Source organism: Ictidomys tridecemlineatus, chromosome 10, assembly GCF_052094955.1.
Source record: "Ictidomys tridecemlineatus isolate mIctTri1 chromosome 10, mIctTri1.hap1, whole genome shotgun sequence".
In the NCBI taxonomy this organism is placed as follows: Eukaryota; Metazoa; Chordata; class Mammalia; order Rodentia; family Sciuridae; genus Ictidomys; species Ictidomys tridecemlineatus.
The window spans coordinates 135,489,446-135,510,268 of NC_135486.1; the positions used below are offsets into that span (position 1 = coordinate 135,489,446).

Consider the following 20,823-nt stretch of genomic DNA (forward strand, 5'->3'; position numbering starts at 1 on the left):
CTAATGACAAGCCATATACATGACCCTGTATCTCCTGCGATTCTCTCAGATTTACAATGGCAACTGGGAACTGTCAGCATTCCCACCTCATGGAGAAGTAAAAGTAAAAGGGACAAAGCTGATAGGATCCAGCCAGCAGAAGAACAGTTTGATGCAAAGGTAGGTCCCCCTCCAATTCTCAGGCTCCTTACATCACACCAGCCAAGCCATGAGCAACTCTTCAGCCCAGGCTTTCTCTTCCAGGTATCAAATTTCCAGATAATTGTGCCCAATGCTCAATGCCATTAAAGGAAGATCAGCAGCAAGTGACTCCATCAGTGAGGGACAGGAAAATTCACAGCATCCCCTGGGGTTGTGAATCCACTCCCAGGAAGCCCTCTCTACTCGCCGAGGTCCCCAGGACCCATCACCCCCGGCCATGGTCAGGCTTACCAGCTGCCATGGTGGGAAGCATGCTAGACCTTTCTTCATCCATCACAAAAGACCAGTCTTCATAAAAAGTGCTGTAAAGTGAAATGAGAAAAGGAAAAACTTCTTAAGAGTAGTACTCTGCAGCCACTGGCTAGATCACTCCATTAGATGACATTCTGGACAATCTGTTCCTGGTCGGTCATCACAGGGAAGGGAGGGTATCTGAGATCGCTGCTGGGTGAAGCTTCCTACTATAAGCAAAGATCTGAATGTACGTAGTCTACAACTTCTCTGTCGGTCCCCCGAGACCTCAGGCTTTAGAGTACTGAAACAAACACATGTAAATATATTTATAAGGCAGCAAAGTTCAAGAGCACAGAGGGGTGACTTCCACTCGAGCACAGCTCCCAAGAGACAGACAGGAAATCCAAGCTGACCAACAGGGCTTGCCTGCTATCACTAACACAGAGGTGACAACTTCAGAAAGAAGCTACAAAATGCCATGGCTCCATCCATCACAGCATTCACTTAGAATACCTGCCTGGGCTACAGCAAAGTACAAGTTGTCCCTGGAAAGGTCAGAAGGCTAGGAGGGCCTCGTGAATCTAAGTAGCAGTTGGGGTGGGAGGTCAGGAAGGCTTCAAGGTCTTTCTAAGGCAATCTGCCAATAAATGGTACAGCCAGGCTTACAACACACAACCAAATACCCACAATACCATGACACCCCCTACCACATCATAGGATTCTAAAGTAAGGGAGTCAAAGCTCAGTGCTCAATTTTACTTAAGTCAAGCCAATCTTGAGTGGCTCGCACTTCAGTGACAGACTGGAAAACTATTTGCTGACACAACTGAATACAATGAGCAGGAAGAGAGAAGAGACATCATTTCCAACATACTTACCCAGCAAAATGTTAGTGGAAGAACAAACCACAAGGTCAAGCTGGCATTTGTACTCTGCCCGATTCTCCAAACTGTGCTCCTCTGGAAATGGGAGCCATTTCTGTGCATGTAAATGAACTAGGTTTCCCCACCTGCATTAAGTGAGTGGCAAACCCTAGTAAATTCCACTGTGACTCTTAGGGATTCGCTGCAGCTTCCCACAGCTCAATTTGACTTTGGTACTGAGTATGCAACTCTGAACTCATCATCAGTAATCCACAGGAAAGAGCTTCACAAAAATCTATCTTAACAAACCTTAAAGCAGGTCAGACTTGGAAGGTGTATTCTCAGCCCCCAACTCTGCCCCCCCCCCAGCAACACACACATGCCCTCACCATCAGCTGTCCTGGTTCCCAAGCCTCCCACTTCAGAGTCAGATGGTGAAGTGTCACAGGCAGTGTCAATGCAAGAACTTGAGGAGTATTTTACAAGCCCTAAGGCACAACCCAGAACACCCCCCTCCAAAAAAAAAAAAAAAAAAAAAAAAAATCACTGGTGGAGAGGCGACCATAGCAGCAGCCAGAGGGGAGACCTGAGCCAGGGAACACTTGGCAAGATGCGAAATCAAAGGACCACAACGTGATGCTGATGAAACGCTTTCTGAGTCAATTGTAGAGCCTCCATGTTCAGGCTCTACACATGCTGATGTGGAAGTTCCTGAAGGAAGCAGGGTAGGATTTATCACTGCCCCTATGTATCAGGTGACATAACGTGTCTGATCCCCCATTCTTGAGGAAAAAAAAAAACAGAGCAAGAGAAACCATAAATGTCACAAGTATAGAAAAATGATGGGAAAAAATTCCAACAGGTGAGAGTTTTCTTTGTGTAAATTCTAAGTGATTCCATTTTTCAGGGATTCTACAACATTTTCCAGTGTTTAGGGAATGTGGCCGACTGTGCCACACTGACTCCTACTCGGCAACACTCACATCACCTCTGCCGGCCATGAGCGTAAGGTATCCAGTGGGCAGTGGCCATACAAGCCAGTGTTTACTCCAACCACAGCTCCTTTTCCTACCTTGGCTGCACATAACTGAAGCAAACAGATGAAGCAAACAGATGGAGCCTCCTATCAGCCTGGGTCCCCAAGATGAGAAGCCAAGCACACCCCTGACAGACATGTAGCACATGGAAGAAATAAGGTTGGTCGTCTCATGCCACTGAGGTATTTGTTATTGCAGCATAACCTGACCTATACTGAGAGTGAATTTTATATTTTATATTTATGATCCAAAAAAGGAACATAATAAAATCAGTTTTTAATTAAAAAAAAAAAAAAAAAAAAGACTTCCTCCCAACTTAAAACTTACCTATATCTTCAGGTCAATTTGGGATCGAGTGAATGAAAGAATACCCAAATTAAAATTCCACAAAATGAAAGACTGTAGCCGTTCCCTGCACACCCCCGAGGCGTGCTGATAATAAGCATGGACTGAGTGGCAGCAATACACAGGTGCCATGCAGAGTCCTTTAAAGGCCTTCTCACACAGAGGGTCCCCATAGCACAGCTGAACAGATGAGGGCCCCTGTAGAGGGACTGGGATGCAAGACCATGAAGTCTGACTCCCGATTCCACACTCTTCCCCTTTGCCCCACCTGCCCCACAGCCCGAGGGCTGGTACCTGAGCCTGCCCTGGTCGGCGAGCAGCATGTGCAGGTAGCGCTCCAGCGAGTGCTCGTTGAGGGCGCAGCGCAGCCAGGCGCGGCCCCGGCCCACGTCAGAGGTGATGTGGCGCAGGGAGTGGAAGCGCTGCAGCTCGTGCCTGTTGAGGACCTCCTTCACGTAGTGCCAGAACACGGGCTCTGCAGAGAGGCGACAACACGTCACTCGGCCTGAGATGCTCACAGCATTCAGAGCAGCAGTCCCCAGCAACTTTTTTAGATTGTGAAAGTCACTTCCTCAGCACAGAGGGGGTGGAGAATAGAGTATATCCAAAATAAAAATGATCCCAGACACACCACCCAGAGGTGACCGTTCAGTGACATCCTCAGGAATCTCCTTCCAGGCCTCCCCTCACACACACTTCACTCGTTGCACAAAATCAACACCTGTGGCAAGGAGAATTACGACCCCAAAGATATCCACATGCTAACCTCTGAAACCATGACTGTCACCTTATGCAGCACATGGTCTTTGCATTTGCAGTTAATGAAGGACTTGGAAAGGGGGATCTTCCTGGATAACCCTGTGGGCCCAATAGCAGCAAGTATCTTCATGAGGAGGCAGAGAGATTTGACCCAGGAAGTGGTGATGGACAGGGAAGCAGAGACTGGAACGATGCATCCACAGACACAGGAGGCTGGCAGCCACCAGAAGCTGGAAGAAGCAAGGCCAGCTCTGCCCTGGAGCCTCCAGCAGGAGCTGGCCCTGCATCACCTTGACCTTAACCCAGTGAAACTGATCTTGACCTTCAGGCCTCCCAACTCCAAGGGAATAGATCTGTGTTGTTTTTTAAAGTCACCAGTGTTAAGCCAAAACAATGGCATGTTCCTGGAGTCCCAGCTACTCAGAGGCTGAGGCAGGAGGATCGCTCAAACCTAGGGGTTCAAAGCCAACCTGGGCAACACAATGAGACCTGTCTCATTTAAAAGAGAAAAAAAAAACTACCAACTTTGCAGTAATTTGAAATCATCAAAAATGATACATCATATTGTATGATTATACATGCACATATGCATAATTTTCTGTCCTAGCTGGGCAAAATGGTGCACACCTGTAATCCCAGTGACCCTGGAGAATGAGACAGGAGGATTTAAAGTTGAAAGCCAGGCTCAGCAATATAGCAAAGGGCCTAAGCAACTTAGCAAGATGCCGTCTCAAAATAAAACATAAGAAGGGCTCAATGGCTAAGCCACCTTGGGTTCCACTCCCAGTACCAATAATAATCCTGTATCCTAGTTCATTTTTCTAGATCATAAACATTTTCCTGCCACCATTAAGTCTTTGAAACTTGACTTTGATGGCTTCCCAGTGAAACGCAATGTAACTATTTCTCTATTATTAAGAATATGATATGGTGCCAACTTCCCTCTCCTCAGCAAAAAGCATCCTTGCACAAAAATAATTGTCCCCATTTTTAGTTCCTTAAGAGAGACTTCTATATTCTCAATTACTAGGACTGAGGATAGGAACAGATTTAAGGCTTTAAAGGAAAGGTAACGTTTGCCTTTACCCCTGGAGTAGTCATCCTTACGACTGCTGCCATTCCTCTGCCTTTCTCATCCTCATGTACAGGCTTTTCCTAGTTGTACTCCTCATGTACACCTCATCTGTGATCTCCTCATGTACACCTCATCTGTGATCTCCTCATGTACACCTCATCTGTGATCTCCTCATGTACACCTCATCTGTGATCTCCTCATGTACACCTCATCTGTGATCTCCTCATGTACACCTCATCTGTGATCTCCTCATGTACACCTCATCTGTGATCTCCTCATGTACACCTCATCTGTGATCTCCTCATGTACACCTCATCTGTGATCTCCTCATGTACACCTCATCTGTGATCTCCTCATGTACACCTCATCTGTGATCTCCTCATGTACACCTCATCTGTGATCTCCTCATGTACACCTCATCTGTGATCTCCTCATGTACACCTCATCTGTGATCTCCTCATGTACACCTCATCTGTGATCTCCTCATGTACACCTCATCTGTGATCTCCTCATGTACACCTCATCTGTGATCTCCTCATGTACACCTCATCTGTGATCTCCTCATGTACACCTCATCTGTGATCTCCTCATGTACACCTCATCTGTGATCTCCTCATGTACACCTCATCTGTGATCTCCTCATGTACACCTCATCTGTGATCTCCTCATGTACACCTCATCTGTGATCTCCTCATGTACACCTCATCTGTGATCTCCTCATGTACACCTCATCTGTGATCTCCTCATGTACACCTCATCTGTGATCTCCTCATGTACACCTCATCTGTGATCTCCTCATGTACACCTCATCTGTGATCTCCTCATGTACACCTCATCTGTGATCTCCTCATGTACACCTCATCTGTGATCTCCTCATGTACACCTCATCTGTGATCTCCTCATGTACACCTCATCTGTGATCTCCTCATGTACACCTCATCTGTGATCTCCTCATGTACACCTCATCTGTGATCTCCTCATGTATACCTCATCTGTGATCTCCTCATGTATACCTCATCTGTGATCTCCTCATGTATACCTCATTTGTGATCTCCTCATGTATACCTCATTTATGATCAACTTTCTTAACAATCGGCTCATCAACACTTTTTCATGCTGCCAATAGCAAGGGTGGCAACAGGTACTATTTATTCACTGAGCATCAACTATGTACCAGCCACCATACCAAACACTGCCATCTGACCTCATAACCACCAAGGCCATCTCCACAAAGACAAGGTCCCAGGCCTGGACCAGTGAAGAACGTGCCCAGGGATACATAGCTCCTAGTGCCCGTTAAGCCATACCATGCCAGCTAACTGCAAACCCCAAACAGCACTTTGCCTTTTGCAATGGGGGCACTCCACCTTCTCCAAAGTGAGCATGTTCACAGCTGCCTAATCCATGGAAGGAAAAGCCGAGCCTCTGCTGCCAGCTCCAACTTCCAGCTCAGACCCCTTGGAGAACGAGGCTTCAAACTCTCCTTTCAGGATACAAATACTTATGGACCAAGCGGCCCTCAGGGATCCCCAAGATAACAAAACTGATGGGCAACTGGCTCGGGACAGTCCCCTCTCAATCGTCACATGTCCAACTCTCCCCCTTCCCAAACTCATCAGATCAGTCCAAACCACCATGTACAAGATGGTATTTTTTCCACTCTCAGAACCCAGGACAGGGCATGTGGGAAAGCAGTGCCCGAGGCCAGCAGTCCAATAATGTGTTTCCAAATGCTCAGCCAGCCACCTGTAATTCCATCACGCTGTGGATCAAGTGACTCTCACCTGCACTCAGACTTCCTCAAGAAATGCAATCGCCTCCCTTTGACCTTGAATGCTCAGGAACCCTTTACCGTGTGTTTTCGCCTTTCAATTTTGTAAATTGCTTACTGCCACAGAACCCTTTCAAAGCTTGTCAGAGCAACACTGACTGCAGGAATCATCACAGTAGGGTTCCGCTTCCACCGCCAGAATTAATGTGGTCTATTTAAAGTGCAGCTCACCTGCCATTTAAAGCAGGCTGTGTGTCCATAATTTAATTTGGGAATATGTACTGATCTGCTTTGAAATGTGGGATACATTCCAAAAGTGTGCAAGGGCTTCTGGCTCTCAGAACACCTGAAAGCCAAATGCCAACAAGAACGAGAGCCAGGACATAAGGGGACAGCATGGCGAGCTTCCTGGGGTACTTGTTAATAGACAATGACGGGCAGCACAGTCTGCCAGCTCCCAGCAGGCCTCAGCTTTCCTTGTCAATCCCTAGAGACGACAAGGAAGATAAAAGCCAGGGCTCAGATTCTAACTGAGGCATTGTGTGACTTGGGTGGGTGCCTTACCTTGTCCTTTATTTTCCTCATCTGTACAATGGCCATCATAGTATCTACCTCTAAGGGCTGTTATACAGAGAAAATGAGATCCAATAAATGCTGTTAGCCATAACTAACAGCCTGGTAATATAATTGATGTCCAGTGAAAAACAGCTCTTCATATCATTACCACCCTGGCAACAAAGCCCAGGCATGAAGACAAGTCAGCAGCACCCCTCCCCCTTGCTTCTGCTTACAGCACCCCTCTCTCCCAAGAGGAGCATGTGCCTTTCAGACTTTGTGGAGCTGTCTTCACTTCTACCCCTTGCTCTCTCCCCACCCCCACCCCCAGGTAGCAGCTAACCCAGGCTGGCAATTACCAGGCCACAGCAGAGCACACAACCCATCTTCATCCTGACCCTATTTGATGGTTTGTTCATTGTGGCTTTTTCCACATCAACTTTAATTTTTGAAAGTAATACATGAAAATCTTATGTTGAATGATGAGTTTTTTGATACTACTTTTTTGTGACCCAAGACCAGGTCTCACTAGTCTCACACGAGTCCGGGTCTGGACCACAGGATCCTCCACACAACGTCTACCTGGTCATCTTTCTAAGACAGAAGTCAGCAAACTGTAGTCTGGGGCCAAATTCAGCCACCACACATCTGTGTGTGGAGTTCTGCATCACAGCCACTCCCATTTGTTCACGTGTCGTCTGTGGCTGCCTTCCGGCTACAACAGCAGGAGCGTGTAGCTGCGCTTGAAACCGCCTGGCCCAGAGTCTACAAGGTGGCTACCTCAGCCTGAAAGAGAACTCTGCTGACCCTCGTTCTAGAAGCAGAAGCCTTAATGGTCCCGCAAACCTGGACCCACATGGGGCCGTTTCTCTCTTTATCATGTAGAGAGGCCCCAGTTGGAAAGACCCCCTACCCACACAGAGGCTGTGCTGAGCAAGACAGATTCTGGGGAGACCTGGGGCCCCAGAATCCAGCTCCACTCACTCCTGGGTTTCCAAGTTACTACAGTCAAAAAGTACCTTTGGTGGAAAGGGTTTCTGTGGCTTGCAACCAGATGACGCTCAGGGCAGTGAGTCAGGGTCTGTTCTTTGACCATAAATGGATCATCTGTTGAGGATGGAGGACACCGAGTAACTCCTGTCCTCCAGAGCCTGGGTGGGTGCATGTCACCAGCGTGAAGCATCCTCAACAAACAAAACGCCACTCAATGAGAAATAGCCCAGCCACAGCACCCAGACTCCTTGTAAATCAGGGACACCTTTTTCTCATAACTAGACCAAAGTAGGGAGCAGGCTCATAGGCTCCATCAGGCCAAAACCTTCACTCTTGACCCGTAGCTCACCATCACAGAGGACTATCACAACTCTGAGTATCTCAGAGGGGACAGGAGAAAGCCAGCTCTACTACCCCTTTTATGAAGCAAGGATGAGTAAGCCCAGAAAGCCACAGGGAGCAGAGTGGAAGAGAGAACTCCAAGACCAGCGTAATCACCCACCACTCATGACCTGATGAGGGACAAGCCACGGCCCCAGCAAAGCCAGCGTTGCTTAAGCCACAGCAGAGCAGGACAGACACGAGGTAAGAAACCAACAGGACCGGCCAAACAGGCATCCACCATTCCAGGGACAAAAGGCAAACCAAGGCTGGGGGCAGCTTGGTGGTAGAGCGCTTGCCTAGCATGTGCGAGGCCCTAGGTTGTGCCCCCAGCACTGGGCAGGGACTGGGTGAAAACAGATGTTCCCAGATCCCAGGAGAATCCCAATCTGGACAAGCCCCACCGCAAGGCAAGTGGATCTGTGAAGCAGTTTCCAACAAGGGGCTGTTGCCTTGTCACTAAACACCTTCCAATAGCCACCAGACTGCCTCCCCAACGAGAGCACAGGGACTGTGGGTTAAATATGAACCACATATAATGTGAGCAATGGCTTCATTAAAGGGCAGGGGACTCGCCAAGTAGCAAAGCAAGGCTTCTAAAACTCACATCTTGCTACCCGTTAGGGGCAGACCCCACCCCAGGCCCAAAAGCCATTTCCATTCTGACAGAAGCAAAGACAAGGACCTATAGGACTTACGAGCTGGGTAATTACAGCTTGGAGACTGTCAACCAATGTCAATCTGAGTCTTCATTTATGACACATCAAGACTAAACACCTGTGAAATACCCCGAAGTGACACTAGCCCAAGAGACAGCAGTCCAGCCACAGACCTTAGCATGTGGAAATTTCATGCCAGTTACATGTCCACTGGCCCAAGCTCCCTGCCATCCCAGATGTCAAGGACCTTCCCCAGGACCCTGTGGATATCCCTGTAATCTAGTGACATGTGGGTTCACACCTAGCCCAGAAGGAGTGGCAGCCTGGCTTCTGGCCGTCTCCCGAAAGCCAGCCACTCTCACCAGCTGGTGACCATTGCCAACACCACCCTGACCCAGCTCAGTATCATCTCTGCACTCCAGCAGACCTCTTTCCAAGGTCTTTTCCATTTCCTCCAGAAGTCGATCTGCAAGTCGATGAAAACAACAGCAACACCAAGAGGAACTGAAAGCACCAGGGAGGGGACGGTGGCAGAGCGGACTTCCCCTGACAAAAGAATGTGCCTAGGGCTCTCCTGGTACATGCAGCTTCCTCCAAAATTAATTTTCTACAGAAATGAAATTGCTGCCCAGTGTGACTCAATGAAGCAAAATATAAACTCTGCTTTGAGTTAAGTGCAATCAACCATTTTCAAAAATCCCCACTGAGAAAGAAGGTTGGTTTCTCTAAATTTAGTTGGGCGTATATTAATCCACCTGCTTCCAACTGACTAAAGATGTGGTCAGAAGGAAGGCAAATTTTCTTCCCAGAAAATGGGCAGCAGGTCCTGAAATCATTATTTTGATCATGCACGAGAGAGATGGCCAGGTACCTTGCAATACACTGGAGCTCCAAGAACGAGTAAGGATGGACCAAGTCCCTGACCTTCAAGAGACAGAAACACTCAGAAAAGCAGGTAGTGCCATTCAGAGGTCTGAGGAGAGAAGACTTGGGACTGTAGGAGCAGCACAGTCCCATTGAATTGGGTAAAGAGGCCACGGAGGGCTTTGAAAGAACAGTGATCTACACTTCACACCAATTAGGATGGCTATTTAAAAAAAATGCCAGTGTTGGCAGGGACGTGGAAATGTGGAGAACTGGGGCCTTGTGCATTGCTTCTGGAACATACAGTGATACAGCTGCTGTGGAAAGCGAATTGGTGGTTTCCCAAAAATTTAAACATAGGATTACCAGCTGATCCAGCAATTCCATTTCTGGTATGTTTTCAGTTCTTCCAAAATAACTGAAAGCAATAAAGAATATCTGTATCCCATGTTCACAGCAGCTCTATTAACAGCCAACACGTGGAAGCAACCCAAGGGTCCACTGAAAGCAAAAAAATGAGATAAATACATGCACAGGAATATTATTCAGCCTTAAAAAGGAAGGAAATTATGATGGATGGACCTTGAGCATGTGTAAATAATCCAGGCACAAAAGGGGAAATGATGAAGGAGGTACCTGAAGTCATCAAGTTCATGGAGGTAGAGTAGAATGGAGGGTGCCAGCACTGGGGTAGGGGCTGGAATTTCATGTCTGTCCGTGTTTAATGAGTACATAGTTTCAGTTTGGGAAGATTGATGGTGATGATACTTATAAAACAATGTGAATGAACTGTATGCTTTCAATGGTTACAGTGGTAGATCTGATTATGCTATTTTACCATAATTAAAAAAAAAAAGAAAAGGAAAGGAAAATAGAAGTTTGGGAAGGAGAAGTCTGGGTAAGGGTTTGGAGAGAGATGAAAGGTAATGGAAAGGAAAGGAACACAGGCCCTGAAGAGTTTCAGGACAATACAAAAAAAGTGCTATTCAAAACATGGGATTTGAGGGTGAAGCTCAGTGGTAGATCGAGTGCTTAGCACACCCAAGGCTCTGGGTTCAATTCCCAGCACACAAAAAATAAGGGATGTAACAATCTAACGTGGTCACAGGCACCGAGCCATCACAAGGCAGCGGCACAGAGGCTCTGTCCTTCAGAGCACCTGGCATCTTGCTCTAGCTGCTAAACTGTGGGGAGACACCAGGGACTGTGGCAAGAGGGAACTTTTCCTTGCCAACTGCAGTGTTGCCATGTTCTGCCTGCCCACTGCAGGTTAGCCCTAGATATACAGCAGGAGTAAGAGAAGGAGCCAAGATGGCAGGGCTGGTAGGGAAGAGAACTGTGGAAGCCATGACCCAGCACGTGTACTAGGTCCCACCTCTAATGCACACCCATCAGAGAGGTCAAGTTCATGGGGGTCTGTTAAGGAAGACCCTCTGCCTACACAGAGAGGGAGTTAGAAAATCAGACAAATGTGCTTTGTGAAGAACTAGTTTGTAGCAAAGAGGAGGAGGAGGAGGAGGAGGAGGAGGAGGAGGAGGAAGCTGGAAGGCAGGCAGAGGGCTGCCTGGGAGCTGGGTAAGGGCACAGCCAACACTAGACAGAGAACACAGGCGAGAACATAGGCCATGGCGAGGATTCAGGCCCGAGACCTGGATTAGCCCCCAGTGCGTCCAAACACACCCACTCAAGACAGAGCCTCAGGGAATCATCTAGGCCCAGAGATAAAGCTGCCAGACCAAGCAGCACACTGACTTCAGTCTTGGGTGGCTCAGAAATAGCAACCATCTCCGACACCTTCTGAATCATGCCTATCGGCCTGTGACCGACTGCCAACACGTAACCTGATGAAGACCTGAGTGGCTGAAAGAACAAATTCCAGTGTCATGACATCAAACGCCAGAACCTGCAGTGATTCCTTCTTCCCTCCAGGTTAGTAATTCATTCTTCCAGGCTGCATTCCGTATATTGGGCTTCCAATGGCGATCATGTCTACTACCTCCACGTCAGGCCTTGGCAGAGGTCTCTGAGTCACTTGTAATTATATTTTGTTTTGTTCCTCAGAAATTAATCACTTCCCCTGTAGCAAGCACTCTGGAGTGACCGTGGTATATGGTACCTTAGGAATTGGAAAATACAGGACAGTGCACACTGTGTGCCCTTCCCTTCCAGGTGGGCTGATTTACTGAAGAGCCCGGCTATCCCCAGACCCTATGCCAAGAGATGGGGAGTAAGAGGAGCCAAAGTCATGGCGTCCCTGCTTCACAAAGCTTACCATCTGAGGGGAACACGGATGGCAGACCACTGAACAGGAAACGGAAAGATAATCAGGTCTCTGCCATCTTTGATCTCTAAGATAATAGTTGGCAACTTTTTTTGTAAAGAGCCAAATAGTAAATACATATTACAGGCCAGATGGCCTTGGTCATAACTCTAGCTAAAAATAGCCACAGGCAGTACAATAGCAAATGATTGTGCTGAGTTCCAATAAAACTTTATTTATAAAAATAAGTGGGACAAATTACTGAACTCAGCTCTACATAATCCTACCTTACTTGGTACTTGAATTCAGAGTTGGGGTGAGGGTCAAGGTCTTTGAAGCCCCTCTATCCGGAAAGATCACAAAGGAAGGAGCTTCCGAATCATAATCACATAAACCTGAATAGGAAGCCCAGCTCCGCCATGGGTTAGCTCTAGAAGAGGAGTCAGTTATTTCACTTCTTCAAGCCTCCTTTCCTTCATCTGTAAAATGGAGACATTGCCATTCCCTATGAATAGACATTTAAGGAACAAAATGGAATAATGAACAGGAAGGGTCACAGGAGATGCTCAACATGAGCCACTGGAAAACAAGAAAGCCTGACAAGTCATCAAAGACCGGGAAACACCCAGGATCATTTCTGAGATTGACATGAAATCACATCATCCCTCCCACTTCTGGAACAAAGGCCTTTTACATCCCTGCCCCAGTCATCTTGCTTTCCTCTATGGTTTCAGTCAAAATGTTTTCTAATTCAAGTACAAAAAGACCCAACTCAAAATAGCTCAGCATGTTAGGGAATGGGTGATCCCACCCGTTAAACACAGAGCAGGGCAGCTCCAGCTGCTTAACCCCGTAGTTCAGGGAAATCCTCAGAATCGGGTATGTTCCATCTTTCTGAACTGCCATCCTTTTGTCCCAGACTTGCCCCCCTTTGTGGTCACAAGATCACTGCCAAAGCCCCAAACGTCTCAGTCACACACAATACCCAAGACCATGAAATAAGTTCTCTCCGTCTCCTTTTACATAGTACAGAACTTTCTCAGAAGCCCCTCACTGGAATTCTCCTCCCTTCCCTTTGGCTAGAAATGGGTCTCCTGTGTATTTCTAAACCACCTCCTGGAAAGCTGGTAAATATTAGGGCTGGTCTGATCTGATCCAGATTCTCTCCCCTCCGGGACTATAGAAGACCCTCCAGCCACCCCTTAACCCCTGACCACAGACATCTTAGAGAAAGGGAGGGTGCTGGAGAGGTCATGGCCCATGTGGGCTGCAATCTCCAGAGTGACCTGCACAACTGGACAGGAATGTATGTTCAGGCTGCAGACCAGACCCCAACCCAGACTGCCCCTCACCACCTCAGTCACTGTAGATCTGGCCACTTGTCAGAAGTCAGAGGAGACACTTTTCCACAGGACACCATGGGCCCTCACTTCCAGGACCTGAATCCAACCAGTCTTAAAGGACACACATTGGGGACTCCACCAGGCCACCCTTGGTCGAGTCAGACATGCAACCATTTATTCACGGGGACTGGAATTTCAGGTGGACACTGCCTCCCACACCCAACCTGAACAAGTCTAAGGGAGCTGGTGGCTTGAGTGCTGTTTTAGTCTATTCTCTGCTACGTGGAAAGATCAGAAGTTGCCTATTTTATGAAGAAAAAGATGTTTATCTAGCAAACAATTTTATAAGGCAGAAAATCCAATGAGCTTGGCGCCAGCTCAGCTGAGAAGTCCTAGCTGTGTCACATGGCAGATGGCATCATGATAGGAGCACATGGGAGAGGGAGAGGTCATACTGTAAGACAGGAAGTCAGAATTCCCAGTGGGGCCAGGCTTACCTATTAAAACAGCTCCCCAGAGAACCAACTCAGGGGTCCCCAAAGAACTGCTTCATCCCTTCCAAGGACAGCGCCCTCCTGACCGCCCACTCACCTAGCCTCTTGAACTCACACATTGCTACACCGAGGACCAGGTTCCTGACACAGGAACCTCTGGGGACACCCTCAAGTTATACACAAGCCCTAGTCCCTGCTTATACTCACAGCTGCCTTCCCAACATTTCCCAAGCCAGGGACATTTAGGAAAAAGTCTCTGCATCAAAACAAATAGAAGCCTGAATGCTAGGCCCCAAACCAAAACCAAACCACAGCACCCTGGAGTACAGGGGGTGTTATGCCGGCACTAATTAAAAAAAAAAAAAAAAAAAAATCACCAAAAAACTTTAATGTAAACTCCCATTTTAGGCTTTGTATCAGGTTGAAATAGCCTGATGTGTAGAAAAATAATGCAGGAGGTCACACACCAGGGGCAAATTTGGCAATGAAGAAGGGCAGACACTAAAAGGTGTCAATGCACCAGCACTCTCAGCTGTGGAAGATCAGCACACATCACATCAATTCCCTGCGCAAATAAAAAAAAGTCTAGCTTTTACCTTTAACAAATCCAGACAAAACTGAAGGCCCAAGCCCTCTATAAAGCAGGGAGATTTCAGGAAATAAGACCCTGAAGAGAAGGGACATCAACAGATGTGGCTGCCACATTTGGAGCCAGTTTGGCTCGAGGCTTTTCCTGGTGCGGAGCTCCTCCTCGTCTCTCCTCTCCTGTGCGCCTTGCCAGCCCTCTGGGTGCACACTCATGGCCCAGGCTGGCCCACGGTGTGTGACTAGCTTGGGCCCTGGCCAGTCTGCTGTCCAGATGTGGAGCCTCAATCAGGCATCTCGGGAAGACTGGCCAGGACCCAAGATAGCCACACACTGCTGGCCAACCCTGAGGCCACACGTGTGGGAAGACAACAGGCAAGGCGCACAAGAAGAGGGGAAAACTTACCTGAGGGAATGAAACACTTATAAAATTTACACACATCCAAGCTCAACAAACCCCTAGCAGGATAAAGAAACCCACCCCTCAACACACGATGATCAAGCCCACTGAAAGCCAAAGACGAATTCCTGAAGGCAGCAGGGCCACCGACCTGACCCACAGCCGACTTCTCATCAGAAAGAATGAAGACCAGAACCGTAAATGGGCATGAAGGAACATTCTGGGGCCATGGACATGTGCTAAAAATGGATTCTGATGACAGCTGCACAACTCTGTAGTTACACTCAGTGGGTAAATTAGATGGTGAGTAAATTATACTCTAATAAGCTGGGGTTTATTTTCTGTTTTGTTTTAAAACATGACCACCTCTCCTTCCACCCAGGAGGTTCCAACAAGGAATGGGCATCGGGCAACCTGGTAGAAGCTATCACCAGCACCTGGCCACACCGGAACGTGATCTCTAGCTTCCAGCCCCCGTACCACAATACACATTTCTATGGCTTAAAATAAATGATTGATTCTTTAATAATTCTTTACTTAAAAAGCCACAACCCTAAAAAATGTTATATTAAGATGATTTATGATCAGAAGGTACTAAAATTACACACCAATAAAACTTTAAAAGCAAGATATTTTCCTTAAAACACATCAAAACTCACATGAGTAGAAAGCCTCAAGTGCTACAGCTACTGACAAAAATAAATTTATAATTGGAAAACTTTCCAGAGAAATCTCCAGTTCTTCCTTCATCAGTAAATCATTCCAATTGAGGAATAAAAATGCCAGTTGTATAAAAACTTATCTAGCAATAGAGTGGGAAAAAACTTATTTACGAGGCCAGCATAAATATGGTCCCAAATATTAACAAGAAATTGCAATAAAAAGATTATCTACTTTTTGCAAAAACCTAAACACAAATTCAGTGATAGATAAAAGAACACATTATCCAGTTAGGTTTGATCTAGGGTGGCAAGAGTGTTTGAACATGCAAAATTCAGTCTCAATAGGTGCAGGAAAAGCATCTGATAAAATTCGACCTGTCCATGAAAAATAACTCTTAGCAGTGAGTTATAGGAGAGAACGCTCTAATCTGATAAAGCTTTGCTTCTGAAATCAGGAATAAGGCAATATTGCCATATTTCTGTGGGAGACCAACCTCACACGTGACTGAGTCACACTCCCCGACTGAGTGCTGAGGCGCTCAGTCACAGAAATGTGGCAGAGCTTTCCCCACCCTTCTTGGGTTTGAGGGACAGTGTCTTGTGCATGGATGTGTCTTGCTACAGCCCCATGGGTAGAGCTAAGCTCACCTGTTCCTTTGTAATATAACCCGTTGCCCTGTTTAGGATAGAATCTTCCATGGAAGTGCCTTGTGTGTGTCCCCTTCTCTTACTGTGCCCTTGGGTGTGGCCTACCCAGATGTCAGTCAACCTGCTGACAGTGACATCATGAAGATGGACTCAGCCCCCTGAAACCTGACTCCTTGACTCATTTGAATAGCTTCTCAATAAAAGGAGTCAGCGTGTGCTCTCTCTTCCTGCGGACCCTTAAGGTCAGAGGAGCCCTCATAGCGACCCCAAAGAAAAAGGTATTTGTGTCTCATGTGGTTATTTTGTGCAGCCCATTTACTCCAGTCTACCTGGAGGGACCCCTGAGCCTTTTAGTCGCAAGAACAGAAACCCGGCATATTCCCATTGCTATTAAACACACACTGGAGGTCCAATGGAGTAATAAAGCAAGAAAAAGAAACAATGGAAAGAAATAAAATTCACTATTTGCAAAGAAAACACAAGTAAAAAATCCAAAACCATCTATATATAAACCATTATAATTAATCAGCAACGGACCTTAGCATACATGGCCTTATTGGATATGTGACCAATTTACAAAAAAAAGCAACTTCATTTCTATGTACCACCCCCAAATACAGAAAATCACTTGTGTGTGTATATACCTGGGGATGGAACCTGGGGCACTGCACCACTGCGCCACCTCTCCAGCCCTTTTGGTTTCTATTTTGAGACAGAATCTTGAAAGTGGTTCCTGCTGGCCTCAAACTTGAAAACATCCTGCCTCACCCTGCAGAGCAGAGGAGACCACAGACACTCATTGCCACGCCTTATGACTTCAAAAAGTCACTTGTAACAATATCAAAAGAAACTCTCAAATCTCTGGGAATAAATCTAACAAATGTTTACAGAAACCCACAAAACAGATAATAGAGAGGACTTAAATAGAGAAGGGCTACTCCATGTTCAAAGACTGGAATGGTCAACATTATAAACATGTGAATTCTTCCCAAGTTGATCTACAGATTCCATGCAATCCCAATCAAGATCCCAACGAATTGTGTGAGAGATGGTTTGACAAGATGATTTGAAAATGCAAAAGGCTAAGAATAGCCAAGCAACTTGAAAAATAAATTCAAGACTTACCCTTAACAGATATAAATACTTTCACCAAAATATAGTACTTAAGTCATGGTGTTATTGACATAGGGGTGATGGACCAATAAATTCAGAAAACTATCTAAAAATATATGAACACCTGATTTATGACCAAAGTGATAATTCCAGGCAGTTCAGAAAGAATAGTGCTCAGAAGACTGGGTATCTATAAAGGAGGAAAGAGAAAAAAAAAAAAAAAGAAAAAAGAAAGAAAGGTGGCCCTCTCACATTCCATATACAAAAATTAAATTCTAAGTAACAAAACTAGAAAAAAAAAAATCAATGACTTTGAAATAAGCAAAGATTTCTTAAGCAGGACAGCAAAAATGGATCGGTAAGATGTCAGATAAATCAGACTACCCAAATGAAGTACTTCTGTTCACTGAAAAATATCATTAAGAATGAAAGGTAGGACTGGGGTTGTGGCTCAGTGGTAGAATGCTTGCCTTGCACATGTGAGGCACTGGGTTCAATCCTCAGCACCACATAATAAAGATACTTTGTCCATCTACAAGCAAAAAAAAAAAAAAGAAATTAAGAAGAAAAAGTGAAAGGTAAACTACAGAGGAAAGATGTTTGCAGTGTTTGTATCCTAGGAAGGACCTGCATCTAGAATAACTCAAGAACTCCTACAAATCAGTAAGAGAACAACTCAACAGAAGAACAGGCAAATATGTGACTGCTTCACACAAGAGGATCCAAAGGTCAAATAAGTATAAGAGACAGGATTGATAGTATTAGTCATCCGGAAATGACAAAACCACAATGAAACACTGTACACCCTCAGGACAACATCAAGTGCTGGCAGGAATGTGAAGCCACCACATCTGTGGCATGAGACCAATTGCCAATAAACACATCAAGTGCTGTGACCACACTCTCCACTGAAGTTCGAGGTCTATGAATCCTCTAAATTCACCCCTGGACCCAATTGAGATGTACTCAGATGTTCACCAAACCAATGGTACATAAATCATCCCAGTAGCACTAGTCATTATAGTCCCATGCTGGAAATGGTGTCAATGGCATCAGCAGTAAAACAGAAGAATAACTGTAAAACACTGAACTCCAGTCATGTCAAAGGAGCCACTGGTATACCAATGACACAGCAGAAACTAAAACGATGTCGAGATGAAAGAAACCAGGTACAAACGTAAGTTATATGCAGTCGAGCAAAACAAATCCAACTCAGTAGTGGTTACCTTTGGAGAAGGTTACTGACAGAGGGCACAAGGGGGCTTCCTGGGTGCTGGCCATGTTCTAGTCCTTGATCCCAGACAGCAGTAACCGGAGTGGATCTATTTATCAAAACTTAGATTAAAAACATACATCTTTGCCTTCATTCTGCACACAGGAAAGATAATAGGACTCCATAAAACAAGTTATCACCAACTTAACATGTTCAAAAATTATCTTTACCTAGGAACGTGATCCCACAAGAGCCAAAGTAAATATCAAAATGCAAGAAGTTATTTTCCTCTTGATTCTAACAAGAGAAACAGCAGCGTTGTGCTCAAGTGGCAGCCCACGCTGCTCTGTCCCAAGTTCCAGGGCACTGGAAAAGGTAGAGACAGAGAGCACATCTGCCCCACCAACAAAGCCAGGTGCATTCTTCAGCCAAGGTCACCAGTGCCGTGTGGGACCAGAGTCGCAGACTGCAGCCTATGAAAAGCTACAGACGCATAATTCAACATGAAATTCCACGATTTTTAAACAATAGCCACAATTTGAGCACGAGTCCCTAAACCCAGTCTTCCACATACCCTAACCCTCTCTAGTCTCCAAATGCCGACATGCCCCCAGCAGGCACTCCCATTACCTCCTGTATCATGATTGTCAACAATATCATTTTGTTCAGTTATTACTTTGAGATTCAACTTTTTCCTCTTAAAAAGGTATTGTTCTGGGATGGGGTTGTGGCTCAGTGGTAGAGCATTTGCCTAGCTCATGTGGGACACAAAGTTCGATCCCCCAGCATCACACAAAAAAAATTTTTAATTAAAAAAAAAAAAAAAAGTAGTGTTCCTCGCCAGGTATGGTAGCACATACCTGTATTCCATCAACTCAGGAGGCTGAGGCAGAAGGATCACTCAGCCTTAGCATCTTAGTGAGAACATAAGCAATTCAGTGAGGCCCCATTTCAAAATAAAAAATATAAAGGGCTGTGCCTATAGCTCAATGGTTAAACACCCTCTGGGTTCAATCCCTGGTACAAAAAAAGTTTAAAAGGTAGTATGCCTCTTCCGTAAACAGTTAATACAAGAGCATCATGGGCTCGTTCACCATTATTTTTTCTGTCACTTTTTGGTTAATTGAGCCCAGCACTCTATTCGGGAGTGATAAAGGGCATCAGCCTGCTATCAGAGATGGGGGAGCTGGGGAGAGCCAGGAATTCCAAGTCCATCCGAGTTGGGTGGGAATCCTCAGCTCTGTCTCTACCAGATATGGAATTTGGGCAAATCATTAACTCACTTGAACCATGGTTTTATCACTGGAAAAAAAAGGGACCCCATCTCCTGGAAAGTCGTTGCCACCTTAGCCTCCCGTCAGCACTGGCAGCCTGGGGCTTGGAGCTTTCTCACCCAGTCTCCCCAGGCCCCGAGAGGCAGCTCCTGTGATTACTGTATTTCACACATGAGGAAACAGAAGCTCAGACATGTCCCAGAGGGCTCCCGTGTGACAAGTCACTGATGTCAACCCTGCTGCCTGACTGCAGAGCCAGTGTCTGCACCACCATGCTAACATAAGGTGCCCGGTCCCAGGGCCAGCAGGAGGGAGGTGAGCAGGGCCCCTTCCTTCCTGTCCTCTTTGGATTTCTTTTTCTTCGTTGGTCTGAAAGCGTTATTCCAATGGCTTGAAGAACAGCCACAAGCAGCCACTGATCTGATCATTCCCAACTCACTGCAGCTGGAACACCAGCCAGCCTCCTGTGTGAGGATTTTAATCCAGCATTCCCAGAAGGGAGGAGGTCTCAATCAGCTAGGGCTGCGAAGGCCAGCTAATGGCTAATTAACTCAGCCCCTGAGGCTGGCAGCCACCCCAGGCCAAGTTCAGTTGGTCTGTTCTAATTGGCGGAAGGCTGCCCAGCACACCCCCATCAGCAGAAAACAGGCAGCGCCTCTGCCCAGCCCCACTCCCAGGTGCAGGTGGAGGTTCCTCTCGCTAAGGCAGAGATGCCCTGCAAATGTGCAGCACCTCCCTAATTCCTATCAGGCCAAGTAACAAAATGGCAAGGGCTCTTGTCTGCATAGGAGCAAACCATGAACAAGCAGTCAGTGCCATGAGGGAGGCTGGGACAAGGAGAGGTTGGAGGTCAAGTGCTGGACAGAGCGGGACACAGGGCTCAACACTTATCAGGCCTTTAGAACAAGCTTCTCAATGAAGCCTCCCAACAATGTCTGGGAGAGGCAGCCTCTAAGGCTCAGAGAGGAACTTCCTCAAGGTCACTGGAGGCTTGCCCTCACAGCCTGGAGCTGTCTAGCCATGCGCAGCAGCTGCCCTCACCTGGTGGAGGCAGACAGGAGCCTCATGGTAACCAACCCCAGGGGCAGTGAAGA

The 20,823-nt window shown here is 46.5% G+C and overlaps 1 protein-coding gene across 4 annotated transcripts in view; it reads right to left on the reverse strand.

Annotated features, from left to right (window-relative positions):
• The window catches only part of Snx29 (sorting nexin 29), a 375,232-nt gene that overhangs the window by 314,575 nt on the left and 39,834 nt on the right, over positions 1–20,823 (reverse strand). For all 4 annotated transcript variants that reach the window (XM_078024349.1, XM_078024351.1, XM_078024350.1 and 1 more), the window contains 2 exons: positions 2,975–3,155; positions 433–503 (listed from right to left, as the gene is read on the reverse strand). In XM_078024349.1, the coding sequence (XP_077880475.1) occupies positions 433–503; positions 2,975–3,155 (252 nt within the window). The remainder of the gene's footprint in view (positions 1–432; positions 504–2,974; positions 3,156–20,823) is intronic.